The sequence below is a fragment of the Leptonotus elevatus genome, chromosome 1 (assembly GCF_054856555.1).
Source record: "Leptonotus elevatus isolate MCC_2025b chromosome 1, RoL_Lele_1.0, whole genome shotgun sequence".
In the NCBI taxonomy this organism is placed as follows: domain Eukaryota; kingdom Metazoa; phylum Chordata; class Actinopteri; order Syngnathiformes; family Syngnathidae; genus Leptonotus; species Leptonotus elevatus.
In genome coordinates, this window is record NC_141239.1 from 27703765 (window position 1) to 27725414 (window position 21650).

At 40.9% G+C, this 21650-nt stretch overlaps 1 protein-coding gene across 2 annotated transcripts in view; it reads left to right on the forward strand.

Annotated features, from left to right (window-relative positions):
* The window catches only part of ttyh2l (tweety homolog 2, like), a 43451-nt gene that overhangs the window by 12257 nt on the left and 9544 nt on the right, over positions 1 to 21650 (forward strand). For both annotated transcript variants that reach the window (XM_086058295.1, XM_086058306.1), the window contains exons 4-10: positions 7665 to 7885; positions 10566 to 10661; positions 12621 to 12693; positions 17810 to 17879; positions 18133 to 18188; positions 19788 to 19880; positions 20249 to 20341. In XM_086058295.1, the coding sequence (XP_085914421.1) occupies positions 7665 to 7885; positions 10566 to 10661; positions 12621 to 12693; positions 17810 to 17879; positions 18133 to 18188; positions 19788 to 19880; positions 20249 to 20341 (702 nt within the window). The remainder of the gene's footprint in view (positions 1 to 7664; positions 7886 to 10565; positions 10662 to 12620; positions 12694 to 17809; positions 17880 to 18132; positions 18189 to 19787; positions 19881 to 20248; positions 20342 to 21650) is intronic.

Consider the following 21650-nt stretch of genomic DNA (forward strand, 5'->3'; position numbering starts at 1 on the left):
GGTGATCAATTTTAATGTCTGCTCGACTTGGGCGTAACACCCAAAAAACATCCAACTAGTGTTTTATTCAACCCTTCTTCCCCCTCCCTCTGACACACTCGGAAGCCTTTGGTGCCTCACAGACAGTCAGAACTTTGAGAACTTGAGCAACAATCCACGTAACACAACTGCAATTCAGTGCAATACATTTTTTTTTTATGTGTGTGTGTAATTTCTGGAGTAGAAAGAAGATCTCTGTGTGTGTGTGTGTGTGTGTGTACGTGGTTTTGTTTTTGTTACAAAGTGGGGCCAACATTTTAAGATTTCACAGATTTGTGGGGCCCACCCGTTCACGTGGGGCCATTTTGCTGGGCCCCACAAGTTTAGACCTCTTTTTGAGGGTCAAGACTTGGTTTTAGAGTTTAGGTTTGAATTGGGTTATGGTTGAGGTTAGGGTAAGGAATGGGGGCAAACATTTTTGATGGTTAGGGGAAGGGGCTAGGAAATGCATTATGTCAATGAGATGGCCCCACAAAGATAGTAAAACGTGTGTGTGACACTGAGTATGTCTGAAGTCATAAAAAATGTCTATTGTCATATCTTTATCTTCCAAGTCTTCTAACGAGTCTTTTTAGTGACAGTGCAGCACAACCTGCTCATTTCCGAGCACTGTGACACCAAGTTCGCAAAACAGCAAATCACAGTCGAGTCGTAGCTTGCCGCAGATGTGGAGGCGCCTCCCCGCAGGAGGTCTCAATCCGCTTTTTGCCTAATAGGGATCGTCTCTGCATGTGTTTTGGCCCTGACCTGCATTCGCCAAAGTTATTCGCCAGGCTCAGTGGGGAGGAAGGAGGTGCTTTTAATGGATGCTAAGCCTCTCCCTTGTGCTAAGTGATAGTGTGTGATGGTTTGTGTACTGTATGTCCTTATACATACTCCGATGTACACACTCAGAGTTTAGGTCACAGATAATCAGGATCAGTAAAGAATGCAAATCTTATTTTTAACTAAATGAATAACTCATTCTATAACCAAAAGATTTTTATTTTATTTTAACATCTGCATTTTCTCCTTGTAACAAACAGTACCTTTTTGTACTGTAGCCTTACTAAATAAATAAATAAATAAATAAATACATAATGCAATGTGTGTATGCAGTTTGTTTACATAAAGAGACATGAGAGAGTGGCATGGGTAATATAGTGTTGTCCACATTAATATAGAGAATTTATGCTGACTGAGGCGGGTAGTATGGACCGTTGATTCTGGTCAGAGAATCAGGAGACTGGAATATCTTTAATGCTTTTAATGGCAGCAGGTGGAGTCACATTGGGATTGCGAATGTGTGTGTGTATAGTTTGATCTGTAAATGTGTATGTATACAATTGTGTGTTGTCTGAAACATGTGTAACCGGAGGAAGGTGTCACTTGGTATACTACGGTACAGCACTTTAGGGTCTCCTGCAGCGCCTCCCTTTTTTCATTTGATTTGAGCCCCTCGAGCACTTTCTTTTTTTCGCTGGCATTCCGGCCGTGGCGGTGCTAAATACTTTAGCTAATGCTAGCACTGTTGCTATCAACAGTTCTAAACAAGTAAACACTTACCGCTATCTCCTGGTGGCTACAGACCTGTACGGGACGCTGTGTGTGACTTTGCAGTCCGTTCCCAAACCCGATTGGCTGGTGCGAAGAAATGTATTTATTATTTATTTATTTTTAAATGTTGGTGAATCTGTGAAAGTGTGGATTTTAAGTGCCATGTCCAGCTCCGAATAAAAACGCGTCATCCGTACCACACGCATTTGTGCCAGCCCGTGCGAACTACATTGACTATAAAGTGCAATCATACCGCCAGAAAATGCTCACCCCGCGTTTGGTGTTTAATGTACCATTAGCCAACATGTCTGCGGTGTGGGCACATTTAAATTTATTTTGTGCTTTGTTAAAATGCCAGTGCTAAATAAATATTTTATAATAATATAATTGTAATCAATTAAAAATAAATCCAATGATAGTAAAAATTGGCATCATTTTTTTCTGCGTTTCGGTTTTCGGCCAAGCATTTCTCACTTTTGGTTTTCGGTTTCGGACAAAAATGTTCATTTCGGTGCATCCCTACTCTTAAGGAGACTCACAACGCACCGAGACGGAACTAAATTTAAGTGCTGCCACACGGAATTACCCCCTCCTTTACACTGGTGAGTGCTTACAAATCTGATCATACAAAGGCTTTACAAGCCTTTTAGTTAGCAGTTTCACGCAAGTCTTGGCAGTGTTTTTCAGGTACGTTAGCAATTTAGCAGCTGCTAATTCATCTGACACTGGCGTCATTTATGCCATGAAAATTCTATGGTGTTGGTCAGTTAATAAATTCAACTGTGTGATATCTATTAACCGTAGCAGCACAAACGAACGAAACAGATTAGGCCTATTTCCCCCACATTTTGCGTGTGGTAACTGGCCTGACGCTAGCCTCTTACAGTAGGAGGCTAGCTTCAGGCAAGTTAGCATCTGCTTTTTTTTGTTGCCACTTCTCGTTGTGGCAGCTGGTCCACAACAGCTGTCGATCATTGTTGAAGTGTGGCGTTTGCCATTTACTCAAAGTGGCAGACACGTTTTCTATGCTGCCAAAATCACTTCGCTAACGCCCATTTTGGGACGCGTGGCGTCACCATCCGGATCTCTATTTCCTTATTTGGGGTGATGTACGGCGATTCTTGTCTGTCACTAACCTACTGCACCAAATGCACAACGTTATATTACATAATTTGTTTCGACCATCCATATAAGCAATAACGTGAAAAACAGCAATGAGTGAAAGTGGCTTCTTGAGCCTCGGGACAACATATTCGAAAACTAGTTCCTCATCCATTGTTCTAAACCTCAAAACATAAACTGAGGGCCCCCTGAATTGTCTTATTTTACACACAAAAATACTGCGATTCTAGGCAGGTAGGTTGATATCAGTTATTTAACTTGTCCTCTTTTGGCCTTTGCCTCTGTAGTATTCCAAATGTACTCCCTCCTCCCGCCTGTGCTCCCCTCGCAGGGTTGGTGCAAAGCAAATAGGCCCTAAAGCGATGTAATCTCCCGCGCGAGGCGCGTGTGATGTCAGTGATTTACGCTGTTTGGCTCTGTCTGATAGCTCATCTCGACCTAAAATATGCACTCTCACATTCGGCGAGTTATCCTCATGTGTCGCAGAGAGAACAGATTACATTCCGAGGACTTTTTTTTTTTTCCATTCTTATTTTGCTGTTGAAGAGGAGGCTTTTGATGGCTCCCGGGCCTCCTTTATGTCTTTCTTGCAACACGCTACCATTACGAGCGTTTAAGTGCAGCAGCAAAGTAGAGAACATATTAGAATGTATGCTTTCAATTTGCAAATGCAGTTCCACTTGTATACAGTTCTTCTTCTTTGAAAGCCATCTGTGATTTCTCAGAATGTAATGACTCTACTTTTCACGATGCATTGCCTGCTCCTATTTCACCGTGCATCTCGACCGCTGTGAACTTTGTTTACGGTTGTATTGACACAATTGCCGCAGAGAGACTATACTAAACTACCAGTATGAAGAGCTATTAGGGCCTCACTTAAGCGGAAGTAAATAGTAACGTTGCAATAACACACTCATAGAATTCCAAGAAGAAAGGAATTAGACAAGAACAAAGGCAATAAAGGCAGATCAATTGAGGAGGTTGTAATAAAGATTCACCATTTGCAATATTACATAATTTTATGCAAATGAATACATTAAATTAAGAAAAAGACCTACAGAGTTAATGTTACATGCAGGAATGTTCGATACTACTTTTTTTTCCAGACCAATACCACCATTACCAAGAACAAGACGCTTCCCCCAAAATGTATGATCATTTTACAGAAACACCCATGTATCCCAATGTAGCTTTTTTTCTTTAAAATTGCATGGAATTAATATCCGTTTTCTATTCTTCTAATGTCTAATTTATATTTCCTGATCGTAAAACGGTTGCCACGAGTACCAATAACTTTTTCTTTTTTTTTTAAAGGCTGGTATTGGCCAATAGCAATACCTGCTATTGGTACTCGCCCATTTCTAGTTACAAGTATGAACTCAAGTTTCAAAAGCATAAAGTCGTGATATGAGGTAAAAAATTGCAAAATTAACTCATTCACTGCCATTGACTGCTATAAACGTAAAAAAATCATTTAAACTATTTATATTAGTTTTACATTCCCCCCCTCCCCACACTTTTGTTAACAAGAGTAAAAAAAATATATAAAAAAACTTTTATTGTACATTAAGAACAGTTAACTAGTGAAGTCATGCGATTATTTTCAATTAAGAATTTTAGTCCCGAATTTTTAATAATCTTTTCTTTTCTTTTTTTTTTTTAATTAATTCACTGCCATTGATGGCGACAAAAGTCAAAAATTAATTTTAACAATTTATATTAGTTTAACATTTTTTCACTTTTGTTAACAAGAGTATGAAAACCTATAAAACATTTTATTGTACATTTAGAGCAGATATAGTATTTGTGATTAATCGTGAGTTGACTAGTGAAGTCATGCGATTAAAAAATTTTAACCGCCACAAATTTTTAATAATCTTTTTTTTTTAATGAATTTATGGCAGTGAATGAGCTAAGATAGAAAAAAACTTGATTTCATAAGAATAATATTTAAATATCAAGAGTTAACTTGCATAATATTACGATTGTGTGGACATTTTGAAATTATTTTTGAAACATTTATGTGAATAAATACATAGCATTATGTAAATAACATTGCTTAAAAAAAAAGAATAAATATTACAAGAATTGTTTTTATTTTAGAGATAAATTCCTCATATTGGGAGAAAATCCGTAACATTAAGGTAAAAAAAAAAAAGGACAATATATTACGAGAATTAATTCCTAATAAAATGTATGAAGGAAAAAATATGAGAGAGAATTTTTGAGAATATCATTGCAGTATTATTTTATGAGACACATGCTGCAATTTTATTTGATTACATTCATAATATGAGAATTAAATTCAGTATTAAGAGCATAATTGTGTGGGAAATCTGACATTCTAGGACAAAAAAAGATTATTATTAGAAAAAAAAGTTAAAATATTAAAAGTAAAATTACATAATTTGTTGAACATATGTCTGTTGGTGTTTGTGTGTATTGCTCTAAAACTTTGAAGTTATTTTTGGCACACAGCTGTTGTTCGTGCAATATTGGACACTATAATTGGGTATCAACTTTGCATCGCCGCTCTTGTTGCTCGCCACTATTCTGTGGGCAGGCTGAGACTGGTTTGAAGCTATTATTGCTAGCTTTGACCGGGCTTAAGTTAGCGTCATCATTCTCGTTAAGTTTGTTCCTGTCATGTTTTTGATTATTTTCTTGTTTCATCACAACATCCTGTTTTTGGCGGCTTGCTTCGGTCATTTAAGTAACTCGGTCCGAAACAAAAGTTGCACTTTTGGGCCATTTTTGGCCGCCATGACTTTGAAATTTGTAATCCCCCGGTCTACCACATTCTAAAGGTAGGTACTACTAATTGCCAAAGATAGCGGAGCCCCAGCTAATGTCCAACCCTGTAGTTATTATTGCATCCTCTTTCTCATAGTCTCTAATAGTTTGTGATTTATTTATTTTTTATGTTTTCACCCAGCTCTCTAGTATTCCTTGATATCCACGGTCTGTAATCTGCTGTCAAGGAAGGTGGGACAGCTGCGATTAAGGCAAGGCGTCCACCCACAGTAGAGAGCTGACGGACTCCATGTCTTCCAATCAAGCCCACTAGCGTGCAGATAAGATTGGGGACGTTATGACGACCAAGAGGGGAGGAGGTGATGTTTGCGAGGGCTTTACTGGCACTCGCACGCTCTCCCATCCCTCGAGAGGAGTGATGGAGTGGATGGAGGATGGGCTCGTATCTTTTTTCAACCTCATCTCTCGCCCTCTCTCTTACGCAGTAGACTCTCACCGGCTAGAATGTAATCAACTGTTGGCAAAGTTTGAGTGTCGAGGAGAGTGTTTATCTTCTGCACGGTGGGTGTTTTTTACTGCGTGAGAATGAACAGTGGCGCAGGGCACGCTCGAGCGTGTTTTTCGGGGGTCTCGGGTGTGAAAGTACGAGAGATAAAGACATCGAGGAGTCTTGTAGATGAGAAAAACAACATCTGTTCAGATTAACTCGAGCTTTCTACTAAAGAGAACACGACAAAGCTGTGTATGTGCGCCTGTGTATGTGTGTACACAAGTAAGTTTAGTGCTCAACTGATACTGGATTTTTGGAATTTATTTGGCTTAAAGTGATCTTAATACGCTCTCCCTCCATCATTTGGTACAATTTAATGATGGGCCAATACAAAACCTGGATCCAAAATGGATGGTTCTAATATACTGATTAAAAAAAAAAAGAAGAAGTTTTTGAATCATAACTGATTGTCAAAATTTGAGACATCCGACAAATGGCGAGGGAAAAAAATCTGCTCTTACAGTGTGAGCAACACAGCACACCACACGTAAAGATGCAATCATGAGTCCCTTAAACTTAAACTCGACATATGGCGAAATACTAGGACTGATGGGGAATCCAGACTGAAGAAAAATCCTGATAGGCTATCGTTACATTTCACGTCAAAATCAGAGTCTGCGGCTCGGCTGCGTGTTGATCACACATGTAAGGGTTTACAATCGTCAATGCTGAACAGTTTTAACTTCTCTCATTGTTGACCTCAACTTTTTTCCAAGCACGTCAGCGAGGGAAAAATGACTCTTAACACACATTAATCACTTAAGATAATGGCCAACAACCGGGCTTTTGCTAACTTTGACCACAAGGTGGCGGTGGGGAGGGGGTTACTCAAATTGGCCCGATTATCACTATGCACAGTCTGTATAGTGAATGCAAAAATGTGGCCCGATTGTCAGTCTGTGTGTAGCCATCTTAACTGGTGGCTAGTATAAATCCGTTTCATGCTTAATTACAACCGGAATCCAGAAACCAAATGTTGAATTGCTACATCCAAATTGAGCATTGTTAACTTGGTCAAGGCTGAATTTTCATGTTGCTGTTCTTTCACTATCAAAGACCCGCGTGATACCAGAGCTGCCGTGGCATTGTTGTCTATATTCCCTTCTAATGCAGCTTATCTGCTTGAAACACAAAGACACATGGAAACGGCCATGCTGTCCTCCAGGTAGCGCTCGTTTTTATTCCAAATGACGCGTGTTCCCTTTGCCACCATCAAGGAACTGATGTCTTTTAAGACACTATTGATGTACTGAAAAATCGAATGGCCAAGGAAAGAAAGAAAATGGAAATCAGTACAGTCATGGTTGCCCATCAGTATAAAAGTGCAGATTTAAACTTGATCAACATTATACCTTCATTTTTGAGTGAATCATTCAATAATCATATTTGAGTACTTGTATTGATAAACTAGAAATTAAAGGAGACATTATGCATTTTTATCACAATTTAAAACAGTCCTCACATGTCTTAATAACATGTCTGTGACATACTTCTTGGCAAATAAATAGGCAAATAAGAGATTTGTATCTCTAGCTAGCTATCTCTCGCTAGCTAGCTCACTATCTATCTATCTATCTATCTATCTATCTATCTATCTATCTATCTATCTATCTATCTATGTAATCTAATGTGATGTAATGTAATCTATTTTGTGATTTTTTAGTCTGCGGGCTCTTTGGGAAACGCGGGAACGGGTGTCAAGCAGCACCTGGAGCGTCTGGACGAGATCTTTGCGGCGCGGCCCGACTACCTTCAGGCTCTGCGCTTCATGCAGCTGATGGTGAACAACGTCATACGGGAGCTGACGGCCCTGCCTGACCTCAGCAAAGCCAATGTAGACCTCACCGCTGTCGCGACCCAGACAGCCTTCATTGAGTATTACAGGTGTGTGGTGTGCGTGTGTGTGGTAGCAAATGGAAATGGAAATGTATATTTCTTTAACACTTTTTTTTTTTTTACCTGACTGCAGACTAAATTGTGCCAAAATGAAGCTCTGTGTGTGGTTAGTGTTTTGACGAGTGTTTGTTGACTGTCTCCTACTTGCCCGAATGGCGCTCTAATTGAGTGCAATTCCTATTTGACTTGAACAGCGAAGGGAGAAGAAAAGTGAGGATGGCAAAAACAATTTCAATAAACATGAGGAAAAACTTAAAGCCAATCAACTGCAAATGAGTGCAAATGAATATGGAATTCAATGATAATTTTGGCAGGGAATATGAGATGACTCAGAGGCTTTAACTTGTGAAAGTGTGTTATTTTCTTTCTCTTTTTTCCCCCCCAAAAGCCGGTGAATTTGTTATCGTAGTTTTTACATACGCCTCATTGCAGAGATGCACCTGCAAAATTTAATTATTTACTTCGATTTTTGCAGAGTAGCATAGCTGCTCATTTTCTCTTTTCTCATTTATTTTTTATTTTTTTTTACTCTTGCCCTGATTAAGGATCTCGGGTAAGTTGTAGTCTATCCAGCACATATACTGTAGATAGACAACCATTCATATCCACTGTGCTGCCTCACAGTGCTTTACGATACTGTTTAAACAAAACACTTGTGAGTGTCAAATGTGACCACTAACGTAGGAGGTATGCAAAGGTTATTTGCATGTGTAAACATAACAAAACACCAGCTTCACTTTGATAGCAAGTTAAGGCAAGAAAAACGTTTATGGCAGAACGTGAGTTGACTTTTGACCTGTCTACCCGAACCTGAAGTATTCGTCGACTTGGGGGAAGGAGGGGGGGTTATTTATCTTCCTGGTAGCTGCACCTCACTTGTACATGTTATATAGACTATTCAGTTATGAAAAAATATTTGATTGCTGCTGCAGCCCTAGATGGACTTCAATGAGTGTAAATGCCTTTTCACACTGCACTTGGCGTTCACTGCGGGGCAGCGCAAAAGGGTAACATCTAGTGTTGTTCCGATACCGTTTTTTGGCCCCCGATACAGACTCCGATACCCAGTTTTGCAATATCGGCTAATAGCGTACCGATACCTAGGTTTTTTTTCCAACATGAAAAATCTGCCCTGCCATTGCTTCAGAGTATTCAAGGGCCAACAGGATATCTTGGCTCAACACGCAGTGAACACGTCACACATCAGTGAATGTCGTGTACAAGCAAGACACAAGATCCTGCATCCAAAGTTCTATACAGTATTGCGTTGGAAATAATGCTATCAGCATGTTACTTTTTAGTACTTACTGATGCCGATACCACTGTTTTAATGCAGTATTGGGGCCTCTCCCAATACCGGTATCGGTATCGGAACAACACTAGCGACACACTCTTGCCCATAATCCAGGAAGTAGCAGAAAGGCTTTTCCTGCTTGTTGCTTTACTGCTGTTAGCACTCTGAAATCACTCTGCCAGTCCCTATCCTATTGAATGTGCCTTACACTTTGACATGGCTCTGCATTGTGTCCTTGAGCCCTCGTAGCACATGCATAATTAACAGGCTCGTCAACGACGCACTCTGTGTGGCTAAGTGCAGTGTGAAAAGGCCTTAACTGTTAATTTTTTAATTGATGTAAAAATGACACTTGACAAAAGGATTTCTACTTCATGTTACTTCCCATGTATGTTTGTGTTGTCTTCTCACATACAGTGTGCATTGTGTGATGGTCCAGCTTTTGTGATAAGCCAAACAAAAATTAAATAGCTGCCTCCCCGATCAATGGTATTTGAACCTCTCCATTTGACGTTTTATAATAGCAAATAGTTCTCATTCCTTGCAGCCACTGACCTAATATAGCACCGCCATTAATTTGGCTCATGTGTCCACTCAGTGTGTTCTTTCTTACCAAATAATCGTCTTGTTCTTGTGGACTCCACTCGACGCAGCCTGGCATCCGTTTTCCCCGGCGCCGTTATTGGATTTCATGCGGCCGACTGAGCTACGAGCCAGCCCGTGGCCGTGCTTTATTGATGAGCGGCCAGCGTTACAGCCGACGCGCTGTTATTTGATTCACTCGCCCTCCTTTTTATCGCCTCTTCCGTAGCTGAAGTCATCGCTGGAGCCTGTATCGTTACACCGCTAAGTGGTGTCTTTATGCAGATGAAGTATATACATAGAGTTCTTTTCCATATGTTGAGGCCTCAGGATGTTCTTGCATACTCCCCAGTGACCTTAATGTGAAGAATTATTACCCTGGACATGCAGCAGCGAGTGTGCGTCGACTCTGTATCTTCTAAATTGTAAGGAATCGATATTTTGTTGTTGCTCTCGTTAGATTTACGCCACTAGCTGGCCAGGTGGAGTTGGCTGGAGGACGTGCACAACATCTCCCACACTCACACACATGCACTTACAGTCCAGCCTGACGTGCCACGCAAAGGACATTTTCAGAGCTTGAAAATTTAATGTCTATGGATTTGTGCTGTTGAATTATTGAGCCCAAAGGCTGCAAATTACAACAGCAAGCAGATGGGGCTATAACTAAGAGGCAAGAAATCTGATGTATCTGACACTGATCTCGGATCTCGGGGCGTAAAACACACATTCAAGCAGCACTTGCAGACTTTAGTTGTGCTGCAGAAGTGACAAGTGTTTGGTGTCTTGTAGATGGCTGACCTACCTTCTCCTGCTGATCCTGGATCTGCTCATCTGTCTGGCCGTGTGCTTGGGGATGGCCAAGCAGTGTCGCTGGCTGCTTATCATGTGAGTTTTAATCTATTGTTGCTGCTTTTTGTTCTTTGTCTTTGCCAGTTATCGCAAATGAGTCGGCTGCAGACAGACTCTGACGTTCCATATGATCACGCCATTAACAGGAACAAAAAGATGATATCATATTATGAATATGAAGTATCACTTGCATCACCGTTTATTTCCTCAGTGACTTTCGTTCGATTCAGACTAATGTCACATTCGGCTATGATTAGTATTTAACCAAATTATTTCAAATATTTAACAAAACATTTGACAAAGGAATGTTATTGATTAATGAAGAATAATTGAATAAACGATTAGAACACAAACACGGGTAATTAGTATTATTTATTATTATATTATTTGATGTATTTGTATTTATTTATTTTATTATTATTATTATTATTATTGTTATTATTTATTCGTAATATTAATATGATTTAGTTATTTATTATATTACCTATCGATTCTCTATCTATATTATATAATCCATAGAGAAACTGTCAACCACTTCAACCACACCAAAAAATAAATAAAAGCAATTAATTGAGGCCTATAATGCCAGTAAAACAATCCCCCCCCCCATACCATTTAAAGTAGCCCTCTTCAGACTTTAAGCTCTATGACATCACTTCTACATGTTCCTTTTTTGTTTGTTTTCTGAAAAGTGCAATATTTGGGGACGCGTTAAGCATATTTGACCGTGTTTTGCTAGCGTAGCTTACTTATGCATTCAGACAATGCTTAAAGAAAAACAGCATGACAAGGATGATGGATTACCGAGCACACGGTCCAGACTTCCTATCACATTTGGCCAATTTAGCACTGCCCACGCGTTGGGCGCTAGCAGACGAGACGCCGCTTCCTCCTCCTTCTCCTCTTCCTCTTCCTCCTCCTCCTCATCATCCCGAGCTGATGCAGCTCGCTAATGCCTATTGATCGGGCCCGCGGCCGGATGAGCATGCGGCTCCCTTAACTAATTATTAAGTGCTCTCAGACTTCTTTATTGCTGCTTTTTCAAGGAGGTCTGAGGAGTCAGCTGAGAACCCAAGCCTAGTGCTGCTATTGCTGCCTTCATGGATCCATTAGAAGGGAAGTTCACTTGTCCGTAACGAGCTTAATGAACCCCCCAAAAAGTTGGCAGTTGACAGTTAACACAACAGGCGTGATGTGGTTTGTGGCCCGTGTGACATCCATCTCCTATAAGGAGTGGGTTTATTTTGAGTTTCTGCACTTTAGTGTTTCTTGACTCAGTGTTTCCCACACATTTGAAACCGACTTGGTCACACATGGACATATGCACACAATGTAGAAATTTAATGACAGTAATGTGATCGCTCTCCTCACCAGTTATTCAGTAAAAGTGGCCACGTTACACAACAGAATTACTAAAATTGGTAGAAATAATCGACACAATTAAAAAAAAATCAATAACGCAATCTCAGCCACTCACTTGCAAGTGTACACAACGTAGCACATTGTAGGCATGGACTTTCTTCATACTTTATGGATCATTATACTTGTATTGATTTCTATTGTACATGGTGTTTATTATCTTATTAATTGGCGCTTGCAATAGTTGTATGACACTGCCCATGCACGACCAAGCACGGTATGATTTATTTATTTATTTTTTCCTCTAGACTTATTTCTCATCATCATCTTCTATTGTTCAAAGTGGCAGTTATATTGAATATTGGGCGCGGACGATCATATTACAGCAATATTACAATATGTCAATGACTCTGTTTGCTGTGGACTTCTTTTTTTTTTTTTTGTCACAATTATGTCAGAGCTTTTAATTAGTACCATAATTGGTTTAGCATGTATCTTTTAATGGCGCACAGGTCACTATAATGAAAGTATGTACAAGATAATAATTCATATGAAGTTTAGAACAACTGCAAGAAAAATGGACTGTCCGTCTTATCTTAGCGGTCGTTTGATTGTGTGTAAATCTTCCCTACGCAGGATAATGGCCTTTGTGGTACTGTCTGTGTTCCTGAGCTGGGCCTCACTGGGAGCCAGCTTGGCTACAGCTGTGGTGAGTTTTTTTTTTGGGGTCTTCTCTCTTCATTTATTTAGGTTTCTATTGCTCAATCAGTCACGTCGTAAAGCTGATTATAAACTCAGGAGCCTTCGGCATAATCACAGTTGTAAACAACACTCCCTGGCGTTAATTACACCTCCGAAATCTGTCTTTGTTGTGTGCTTTAGTTTCACCATAAATCCTCCTCGTTGTCTACTGCAGAGTGTACAACGTTCAACACATTTGGGCTTAACGTGGTAATGGAGAGAGCGCATTTGGGTCACAGCAAGGGGTACAAAGAGTACCACCCCTGGTTTACTTCTGGTATCCCCTCTCTTGCCTGAATCTCCTGGAGGCATTGCAGAATCTGAGGATTATCCCGGTGGATTAGACATCTGGACAGATGCAGTGAAGCGGCGAATTAAGCTCGGGGTGGTGACTGAACCTGAAACGTAGCGGAGACATCCGCTGTCATTGCAAGCACACATTGCTGCACATGACAAACATCTTGGACCTTATTTGGGCTGTTCTGCTTCTCTTATTTAAGTCAAAATGGCTCTTTGTGTGTACATTTTACACAAGTGGGCTGTAAATATGGAAGAATTGTGCTAAATTTAACCTAATCATATTGAATAGATTTTCAATTACATTTGATCTAGTAGACATGCGACTGCAATTTAATTGTCCACTTAAGCAAGTAATGTTGATTATAATGGGGCTGTATTATATTTACTGTGCCCAATTCTCTCAAGTGCTGCCTTCTGGTCTAAAAATTCGTGCGTCACTCTATCGAATAATTAGATCATCCATCCATCCATCCATTCATCCATCATCTACTGCTTATCCGGGGTCGGGTCGCGACAGCAGCTTTAGCAGGGAAGCCCAGACTTCCCTCTCTCCAGCCACTTTAGCCAGCTCCTCCGATGCGATCCCAAGGCGTTCCCAGGCCAGCCGAAAGAGTCTCTCCAGCGTGTCCTGGGTCGTCCCCGAGGCCTCCCATCGATGGGACCCATGCACACCTCTCCAGGGAGGCGTCCAGGAGGCATCCGAACTAGATTCCCGAGCCACCTCAACTGGTTCCTCTCAACGCGGAGGAGTAGCGGCTCGACACCGAGTGCCTCCCTGATGACCGAGCATCTCACCCTATCTCTAAGGGAGAGTCCGGATACCCTGCGGAGGAAACTCATTTTGGCCGCTTGTATCCGAGATCTTGTTCTATCAGTCACTATAGGTGAGGGTAGGAACACAGATCGACCGGTAAATCGAGAGCTTTGCCTTTCGGCTCAGCTCCTTCTTTACCACAACGGACCGACACAGAGTCCGCATCACTGCAGACGCTGCATCGATCCGCCTGTCGATCTCCCGCTCCAACCTACCCTCACTCGTGAACAAGACCTCAAGATACTTGAACTCCTCCACTTGGGGCAGGATCTCATCCCCGACCCGGAGAGGGCTCTCCACCCTTTTCCGACTGAGGACCATGGTCTCGGATTTGGAGGTGCTGATTTTCATCCCAACCGCTTCACACTTGGCTGCGAACCACTCCAGAGAGAGTTGGAGATCACGGCTTGAAGAAGCCAACAGCACCACATCATCTGTAAAAAGCAGAGATGCAATGTTGAGGCCACCAAACCGGACCCCCTCAACGCCTCGGCTGCGCCTAGAAATTCTGTCCATAAAAGTTAAGAACAGAATCTGTGACAAAGGGCAATCTTGGCGGAGTCCAACCCTCACTGGAAACAAATTCGACTTACTGCCGGCAATGCGGACCAAACTCTGACATCGGTCGTACAGGGACCGAACAGCCCGTATCAGGGGGCTCTGTACCCCCTACTCCCGAAGCACCCCCCACAGGATTCCCCAAGGGACACGGTCAAACGCCTTCTCCAAGTCCACAAAGCACATGTGGACTAGTTGGGCGAACTCCCATGCACCCTCGACGACCCTACAGAGGGTGTAGAGCTGGTCCACTGCTCCACGGCCGGGACGAAAACCACATTGCTCCTCCTGAATCCGAGATTCGACTTCCCGACAGACCCTCCTCTCCAGCACCCCTGAATAGACCTTACCAGGGAGGCTGAGGAGTGTGATCCCTCTATAATTGGAACACACCCTCCGGCCCCCCTTCTTAAAAAGGGGGACCACCAACCCGGTCTGCCAATCCAGAGGCACTGTCCCCGATGTCCACGCGATGTTGTAGAGTCGTGTCAACCAAGAAAAGCCCCACATGATCCAGAGCCCTTAGGAACTCCGGGCGGATCTCATCCACCCCCGGGGCCCTGCCACCTAAGTGACTTTGACCCCAGAGATAGGGGAGCCCACCTCAGAGTCCCCATACCCTGCTTCCTCAAAGGAAGACGTGTCTGTGAAATTGAGGAGGTCTTCAAAGTATTCTCCCCACCGATTCACAACGTCCTGAGTCAAGGTCAGCAGCACCCCATCTCCACTATACACAGTGTTAATGGCGCACTGCTTTCCTCTCCTGAGACGCAGGAGGGTGGACCAGAATTTCTTCGAAGCCGTCTGGAAGTCGTTTTCCATGGCCTCACCGAACTCCTCCCATATATGCACTATTATTATTATTATTAGATAATAATAACAATAATAATCTAACTGATTCTAAAACGATTTGATAGTGACAGCATTGCAAATATTTGTTTGAAAAACACTTAAAGGCTATGCTGTAAGTATAAACGAGTACTGCTCTAAATTGTCTCCAGGCAATGAAGAAATTATCGTGTAAATGTCACCTGTGAGTGACAAGTGACTATTTCACAATAGAAAATAGGTCAGTGGTAACTGGAACATTTACAAAGGCTTCCCTTTTAATTAGTCTTACTACAAGTAGAAGGGAGTAATGATAGTAATCTACAGTATTGTCTATGTTCCACTACATGAGGAAATGCTGTATTTCCTTCCCACATTGAAGTAGCGTACTGACTGTTGAAAAAGGGAAATGATGATGACGATGGTGATGCTTCAAATTTCTCACAGGCGCATGCATGTTTAATGAAAAGTGGCATCATCAACATGTCTAACGAGATGCAGATGAAGGCTAACATGCAGGACCCCATGCTGACATGACATTCATTTCATGTATTCCACTGTGGTCTCGTGTCATACTGAGCTTGCGGATGCTAACCGTTGATCCATTAAAACAGAGGAACTGCAGGTTACAGGCAGCGTTTTGTGTCTTGTACTCGCTTTGTTCACGGGAGCACAAAGTGCAGCTTCGCTATCGATCGCTCGTCTGTCTCTTTGTGAAGTGCTGTCAGTCTCGCTGTGCACTGAAATTCTGATAAGAGAGCATCTTTAATGGGCTCTGTCGGATGAAAGAAGGTAGATCATGGCAGTAACAAGAACCATGTCATCGCTAATTATACCTGCCTAAAGCATTTCGCCATGGAATACCATACCCTAAGTCAATGTGATTCATGTTTGACATTTTGAACATCAAAATAACCCCCTAGCCTTTAGCAATTGCCCACAATGTCTTAAGTATTAAGTTCAGTGTCAAGCCCAACCACTGATTGAGTTCAAATTAACTGAGAGTTGGTTTGTACATGCAAGTGTTGTTCACTTTAGTTTCGCTCCTGCCAATTTGTGTAAAAGTCGGAATGTATCTGCCAACCTAGAGGTTCTTAAGCCCTGAAAATTAACTCATTCACTCCCAGACATTTTCACTAAGGCCATGTATACACGTAGCCGTTTTTTTTTGCAAACGGGAGATATTTTTCTGCGGCTTGCCCTGTCATCCACACATCTGCGGGAATTTTTTAAATTACAAACAAAGGTTTCTAAAAACTCCGGCCAAAGTGAAGATTTGTGTATTTCTCTGGCTCCGCGGTCACCTGTGTCCGTTAGTAAACTTTTACGTCGTCCTCTACACATGTCACTCAATCACATATCTCAAGTTGTTAAAAAAGAAGGGGGAAAAAAAGGCGGCCTGGATTCGCTTCCCCACCGGGGAGACCATGTTTGTATATGTGTGTGGTGGTGAGTGAGTGGGGGAAAAAGTTGAAAAAAAAGAAGTGAAGCTTTTTAAGATTTTGTATTTATCTTCTGTATTTTCCTCTATGCTCAGTTTATGATGTACTTATTGACTGTTTACAAGTATTTTCTTAATGAATAATAAAAAAAAGTCTTGTCTGACAGTCCGTGCTTGTGTGACGCATGGTGGAAGGACGTCAAGAGACGAGCAGTATTTGGCTAACTACTGCCCTCTAGAGGCTTGGCATGCATCTCAGTGTAGGCCCAATTTGTGGAAGTACCAGACGGAGGCATACTCTGATTGGATAGGATTTGGAAAACTGTTGACACCTTAAGGTCTGGAATTGTTATGAACGTACTTAAAAATGCATTAATGCGGTTAGCTGTGGATGTTTTATTTTCTACAAACGTGGGTGATGTGGACACTATTTTTTTCTACACACAGAGGAGAGAAATATCCGTTTTTAAAAATACTCTGCTACGTGTTTGACTGATTTAGCAAGGCCCACAGAATACTGTGTTCTATTGCTCTAAAAACATGAAACCTACCAAAAGAAAGATTAGTCTCTTTTTTTCATCAGGAAAAAAAGTATGTTTCTATCTGTTTCCGTTTTGCAGCAATTAGCATTAGAATATAGCTACATTTCATCATTATTCACAAATCTATTTAGAAATGTGAGTAAAATAGCTTTTTTTTTCAACATGGCCCTGGTTGATCTCGTTTGCTATGCTGCCACCTGCTGGCCGTTTGTGTAATAACTACCATTTCTTCAACCGTTCTTTACAGTTGAGAGGCTGCATCAAAGCCTTCTGTATGCTCTAGCATAAAAAACACATTAAAAAAAATGTATAGATACGTCTTTGGGACACATAAAACATTTAAAATAGAACATATTTATATACGTTTTGGGGAGCAAATGAGTTAATGTAACATTGAAATGTCAAACATAAAAAAGCTAAGGACCCCTATCAGGAGTCGTTCGTGGATTGCATTAAAGAGCATGAGAGTGCGTTGCAGTTTTAAAGGCCAGCAAAGCATAACGCGTAGTAAAAGATAAATAAAGATGTCGATGAAACAGCTGTGCAACAGTGTACTGACAGGCCTTTGCGTGTGTTGTTGTGTTGTTGTGTTGTCATGCAGGGCACCAGTGACTTCTGCGTGTCTCCTGACAAGTTTATTGTGAACCAAACCAAAGATTTCCTCAGTGAAGGTAATTCATTGGAAGAATGCATACAGCTCTGGAAAAGATGAACATGAGCTGCAACATTATCAGTTGGAGTCAAATGAACATATTTGTTTTTTTTCTACAAACATCATAACTCCCAAATATAAAATGTCAATATCATCACTTGCAGCAAATGAAAAATGGCTCAATGTTTTTTTGGCCTCTTCATTTTTCCAGAGCTGTATCATGATTAAAGATGACCACATACTTAAACTTGTGTGTCTTTCTCACCCGGTAGACGTTGCTCACTATTATTTGTTCTGCAGTCCGAATCTACCCAACCCCTTCCAACAGGTACGGACTCCCACACACACACACTCATGTTTGGGTAAACAAAGATGAGCTTTCATCAAAGTGCAGCAAGAAATGTGGACCATCACGTGGAATTAGTTCAAGCGACACATTTGACCCTTTCCCCCCGTTGCCTAACATCTGCCTGAGTTGCCGCTCACAAGCAACATGGTTTATTCATTCATAGCTTGCATAATGACGGCTTCTGTACACAAAAACAACAACAACATACTCAGAGTGTAATTAGAATGCTTGATATGCAGATATATTTAAAAAGGGGCTTCATAAATAAACACGGGTTATGTACATACAACTCTGGAATTTCCATCTATTTTCTAAGGCGCTACCACCAAAACTCAGCTGGACTCCAGTTCAACTTAACCCAAATGAGGACAAGCAGAACAGTAAAGTTATGGATGGGTGTTAATGAATACCTCTCTGGAAAATGTTCCATGCTTAACACCCTGTAAAACTGTCACTTTCATGACCATTTTCATTGTACAACTTTTTTTTATGTGCTGCATTAATTGTGAGCGCGCTGTGCATCTTCACAGCCTTCGAATCCATGACGCATAATTACAGTATTCAATCGGCGGCAGAGCTGCAATTAAATGCATTATTTAGCTTTACTTAAGGTTGAATTGTTTGTCGACACGGCACTTCCTTATTAACATTAGGGATATCGTGATATTTAAACTTCCACAATATCGTCATGTCACAATATTAACTCATTCACTGCCATTGACGGCTATAAACGTCAAAAATGAATTTGAACTATTTCTATTACATTAACATTTTTTTCCCACTTTTATTAACAAGAGTATAAAAACCTAGAAAACTAATTTTATTGTACATTTAGGACAGATGTAAAATGTTGTGATTAATCGTGAGTTAACTAGTGAAGTCATGCGATTAATTACAATTAAAAAATGTAATCGTGATGAGATTATTATTAAAAATTAGGGGCATCAGGCGATTAAAATGTTTAATCATAATTAATCGCACTACTTCAATAGTTAACTCTCAATTAATCACACATTTTATATCTGTTCTAAATGTACAATACAAAAATATCTAGGTTTTCATACCCTTGCTAACAAAAGTAGAAAAAATATGTTAAAGTAATAGAAATAGTTAAAATGATTTTTTTTACGTTTTATAACCGTCAATAGCAGTGAATGAGTTAAAAGCAGTTAAAAATGTCAAGTTGATTTCCATCTCTGTTGGTTAGTTTTTTTAGCACAGTTAAATTTTCATACATGTTTTGGCCCTTCTATGTTTAAAATACACGCTAATCGTCAGATGAAATGGAATGTAATATGCTTGTGAATCGAGTCAATATGTGGAAGAACTCAATGTGTGCGTGCATTAGCAAGTAAGTGCCTCAATATTTAGTGTTATTACTTATTAGAGATGGTAGGTTTAGTACGAGTTTTTTTAATTTTATTTTTTTACAATGTCGTGACTTTTTTAATATCGCCATCCTCCCCTCAATATCGTGATAATTATCGTATTGTGAGGTTCATATCGTGATAATATCCTATTGCGACGTTTGGATATCGTTACATCCCTAATTAACATGATCCTCTTTTATGTATACAGTCACTGACAATCTGCCAGCGCTCGCTGACCACTATGCAGATCCAGGTCCAAGGTTTGCTGCAGTTCTCCGTGCCCGTCTTTCCAACCGCTGAGGTACAACAACAACCAGACTACTGGAAGGGCCTGATTTACTAAGATATCGAAGAGTGTCACATTGCATGTTCTAAATGACCCTATTGCATACAGATCTTCTAGTATTTTATGAGTGTCTAGAAAGGCGCCTATAAATATAATGCATTATTATTATTATTATTATTATTATTAATTCAGGCAACGCTGCACATTAATTGAGGCAAATGCAAAAAAATTAATTACGCGGCTATTTTGCACGTTAGGCTGTCGCAATCCAGTCAGTAAACACATGCAAACCATTAGTAAATCAGGCCTTGAGGCTTCTGTGCACTAAAAAACGTACAATACTGTAATCTTTCATGCTTCTCCCCTCCCTTTGTTTCACTCAGAGAGACCTTGTAGGTATCCAGCGCCTGTTGAACAGCAGCGAGTTTAATCTGCACCAACTGACGGCCTTGCTTGATTGTCGTGGGCTACACAAGGTGTTTTAATTTTTTTTATTTAAGATTCTTCCCCTTTAGTCGTTCAAAGCGCCACAAATGCCACCTTTAAACTTTACTTCTGAAGCGGGGCACACGTATACTAATTTTTAACATGAAAACGACCCCACACGACGAGGAAAAAAAAAATCACCCAGTATGCTTCCTGCCCTTAAAGTGTATGACATACAGTGAAGCCTTACCAATTTGTGCCTGGCGATTTACAAATTGACCAATTCCTTAAAGCTCCCATAGTATGAAAATGCCCTTTAGTGGGGTTTTCTATCAATAATATGCATCCCCGGCCTGTCTACAATACAACCAAGCTTGAAAAAAGTCAGTCCGCGACTTCTTTAGCTTTCTCCTCCTTTCTAAAATGTGTGCTTCAAATGGGCAGATTAAACTTCCGTGACTTAGTGACGTCAAAAAGACACGGAAGTGCACTCGACCCAGCCCCCTCGGGTTAGTGGCACCACCTCTGGTAAAGGTTTGTCACGCCCACTGAAATTCGAGAAGCTGGCTGCGCCTTTCTTTTTCTCTCCCAGCTCGCAAATGCTCCGTGGAGAGGGGAAACAATGATCAGGAAAAAGTGGTTGCTTCCTTCGTCCCAAGTCTTTGAAAAGACGGTGGATTAATTTTATTTTTGAAGGACGTGTACCGACATCATTTCTCAAAGGACTGTTTTGTTAGTGAAAGCCTGCTCAGAGCCAGATTTGCAACACAATGTTTAAACATAATGGATCGTTCCCAACAGTGTGACACGACTGCAAACGGGAAAGATGTAAGTTTTGTAGCCTTCCTTCCTATCCTTTCTAATAAGAGATGTACACCTTCTACCATATTACTGGTGTATTTTTAGTGCCTAAAGTGGGAGCTACATTTGTCGTGTGGAGGTTGTTTGGTTACAAGAGGTCAGATATGATAAAGCAGACGGTGGTTGGATAATATGAAGCGGTTCCGTATTGTTTTGTCAAAATACAATCCGCGGTGGTTAATTTGCCGCGACATGACTTTGTGATGCTAACCGGCCGCTAAGTGGTCTCGACGAGACGGCTTGCACGTTGCAACCGCGCAGTGGCCTAAATGTGCACATTTGTGTTATTCATAACCGCTTGTAAATGTCTACAAGCATTCACGGCAAATCTGAGACATTCACGGCTAAATAACGTTCGCGGGAGATTTGCCGGTTACGGCAAAATAACCATTGCCAAATGTGTAAAAGACATGTTTGTATTTTTCGTTTCTTCTGCTCCGTCGTTTCCATTCACAACATTAGCACATGGCTACCATGACCAAAATCACTGCCCCTTTG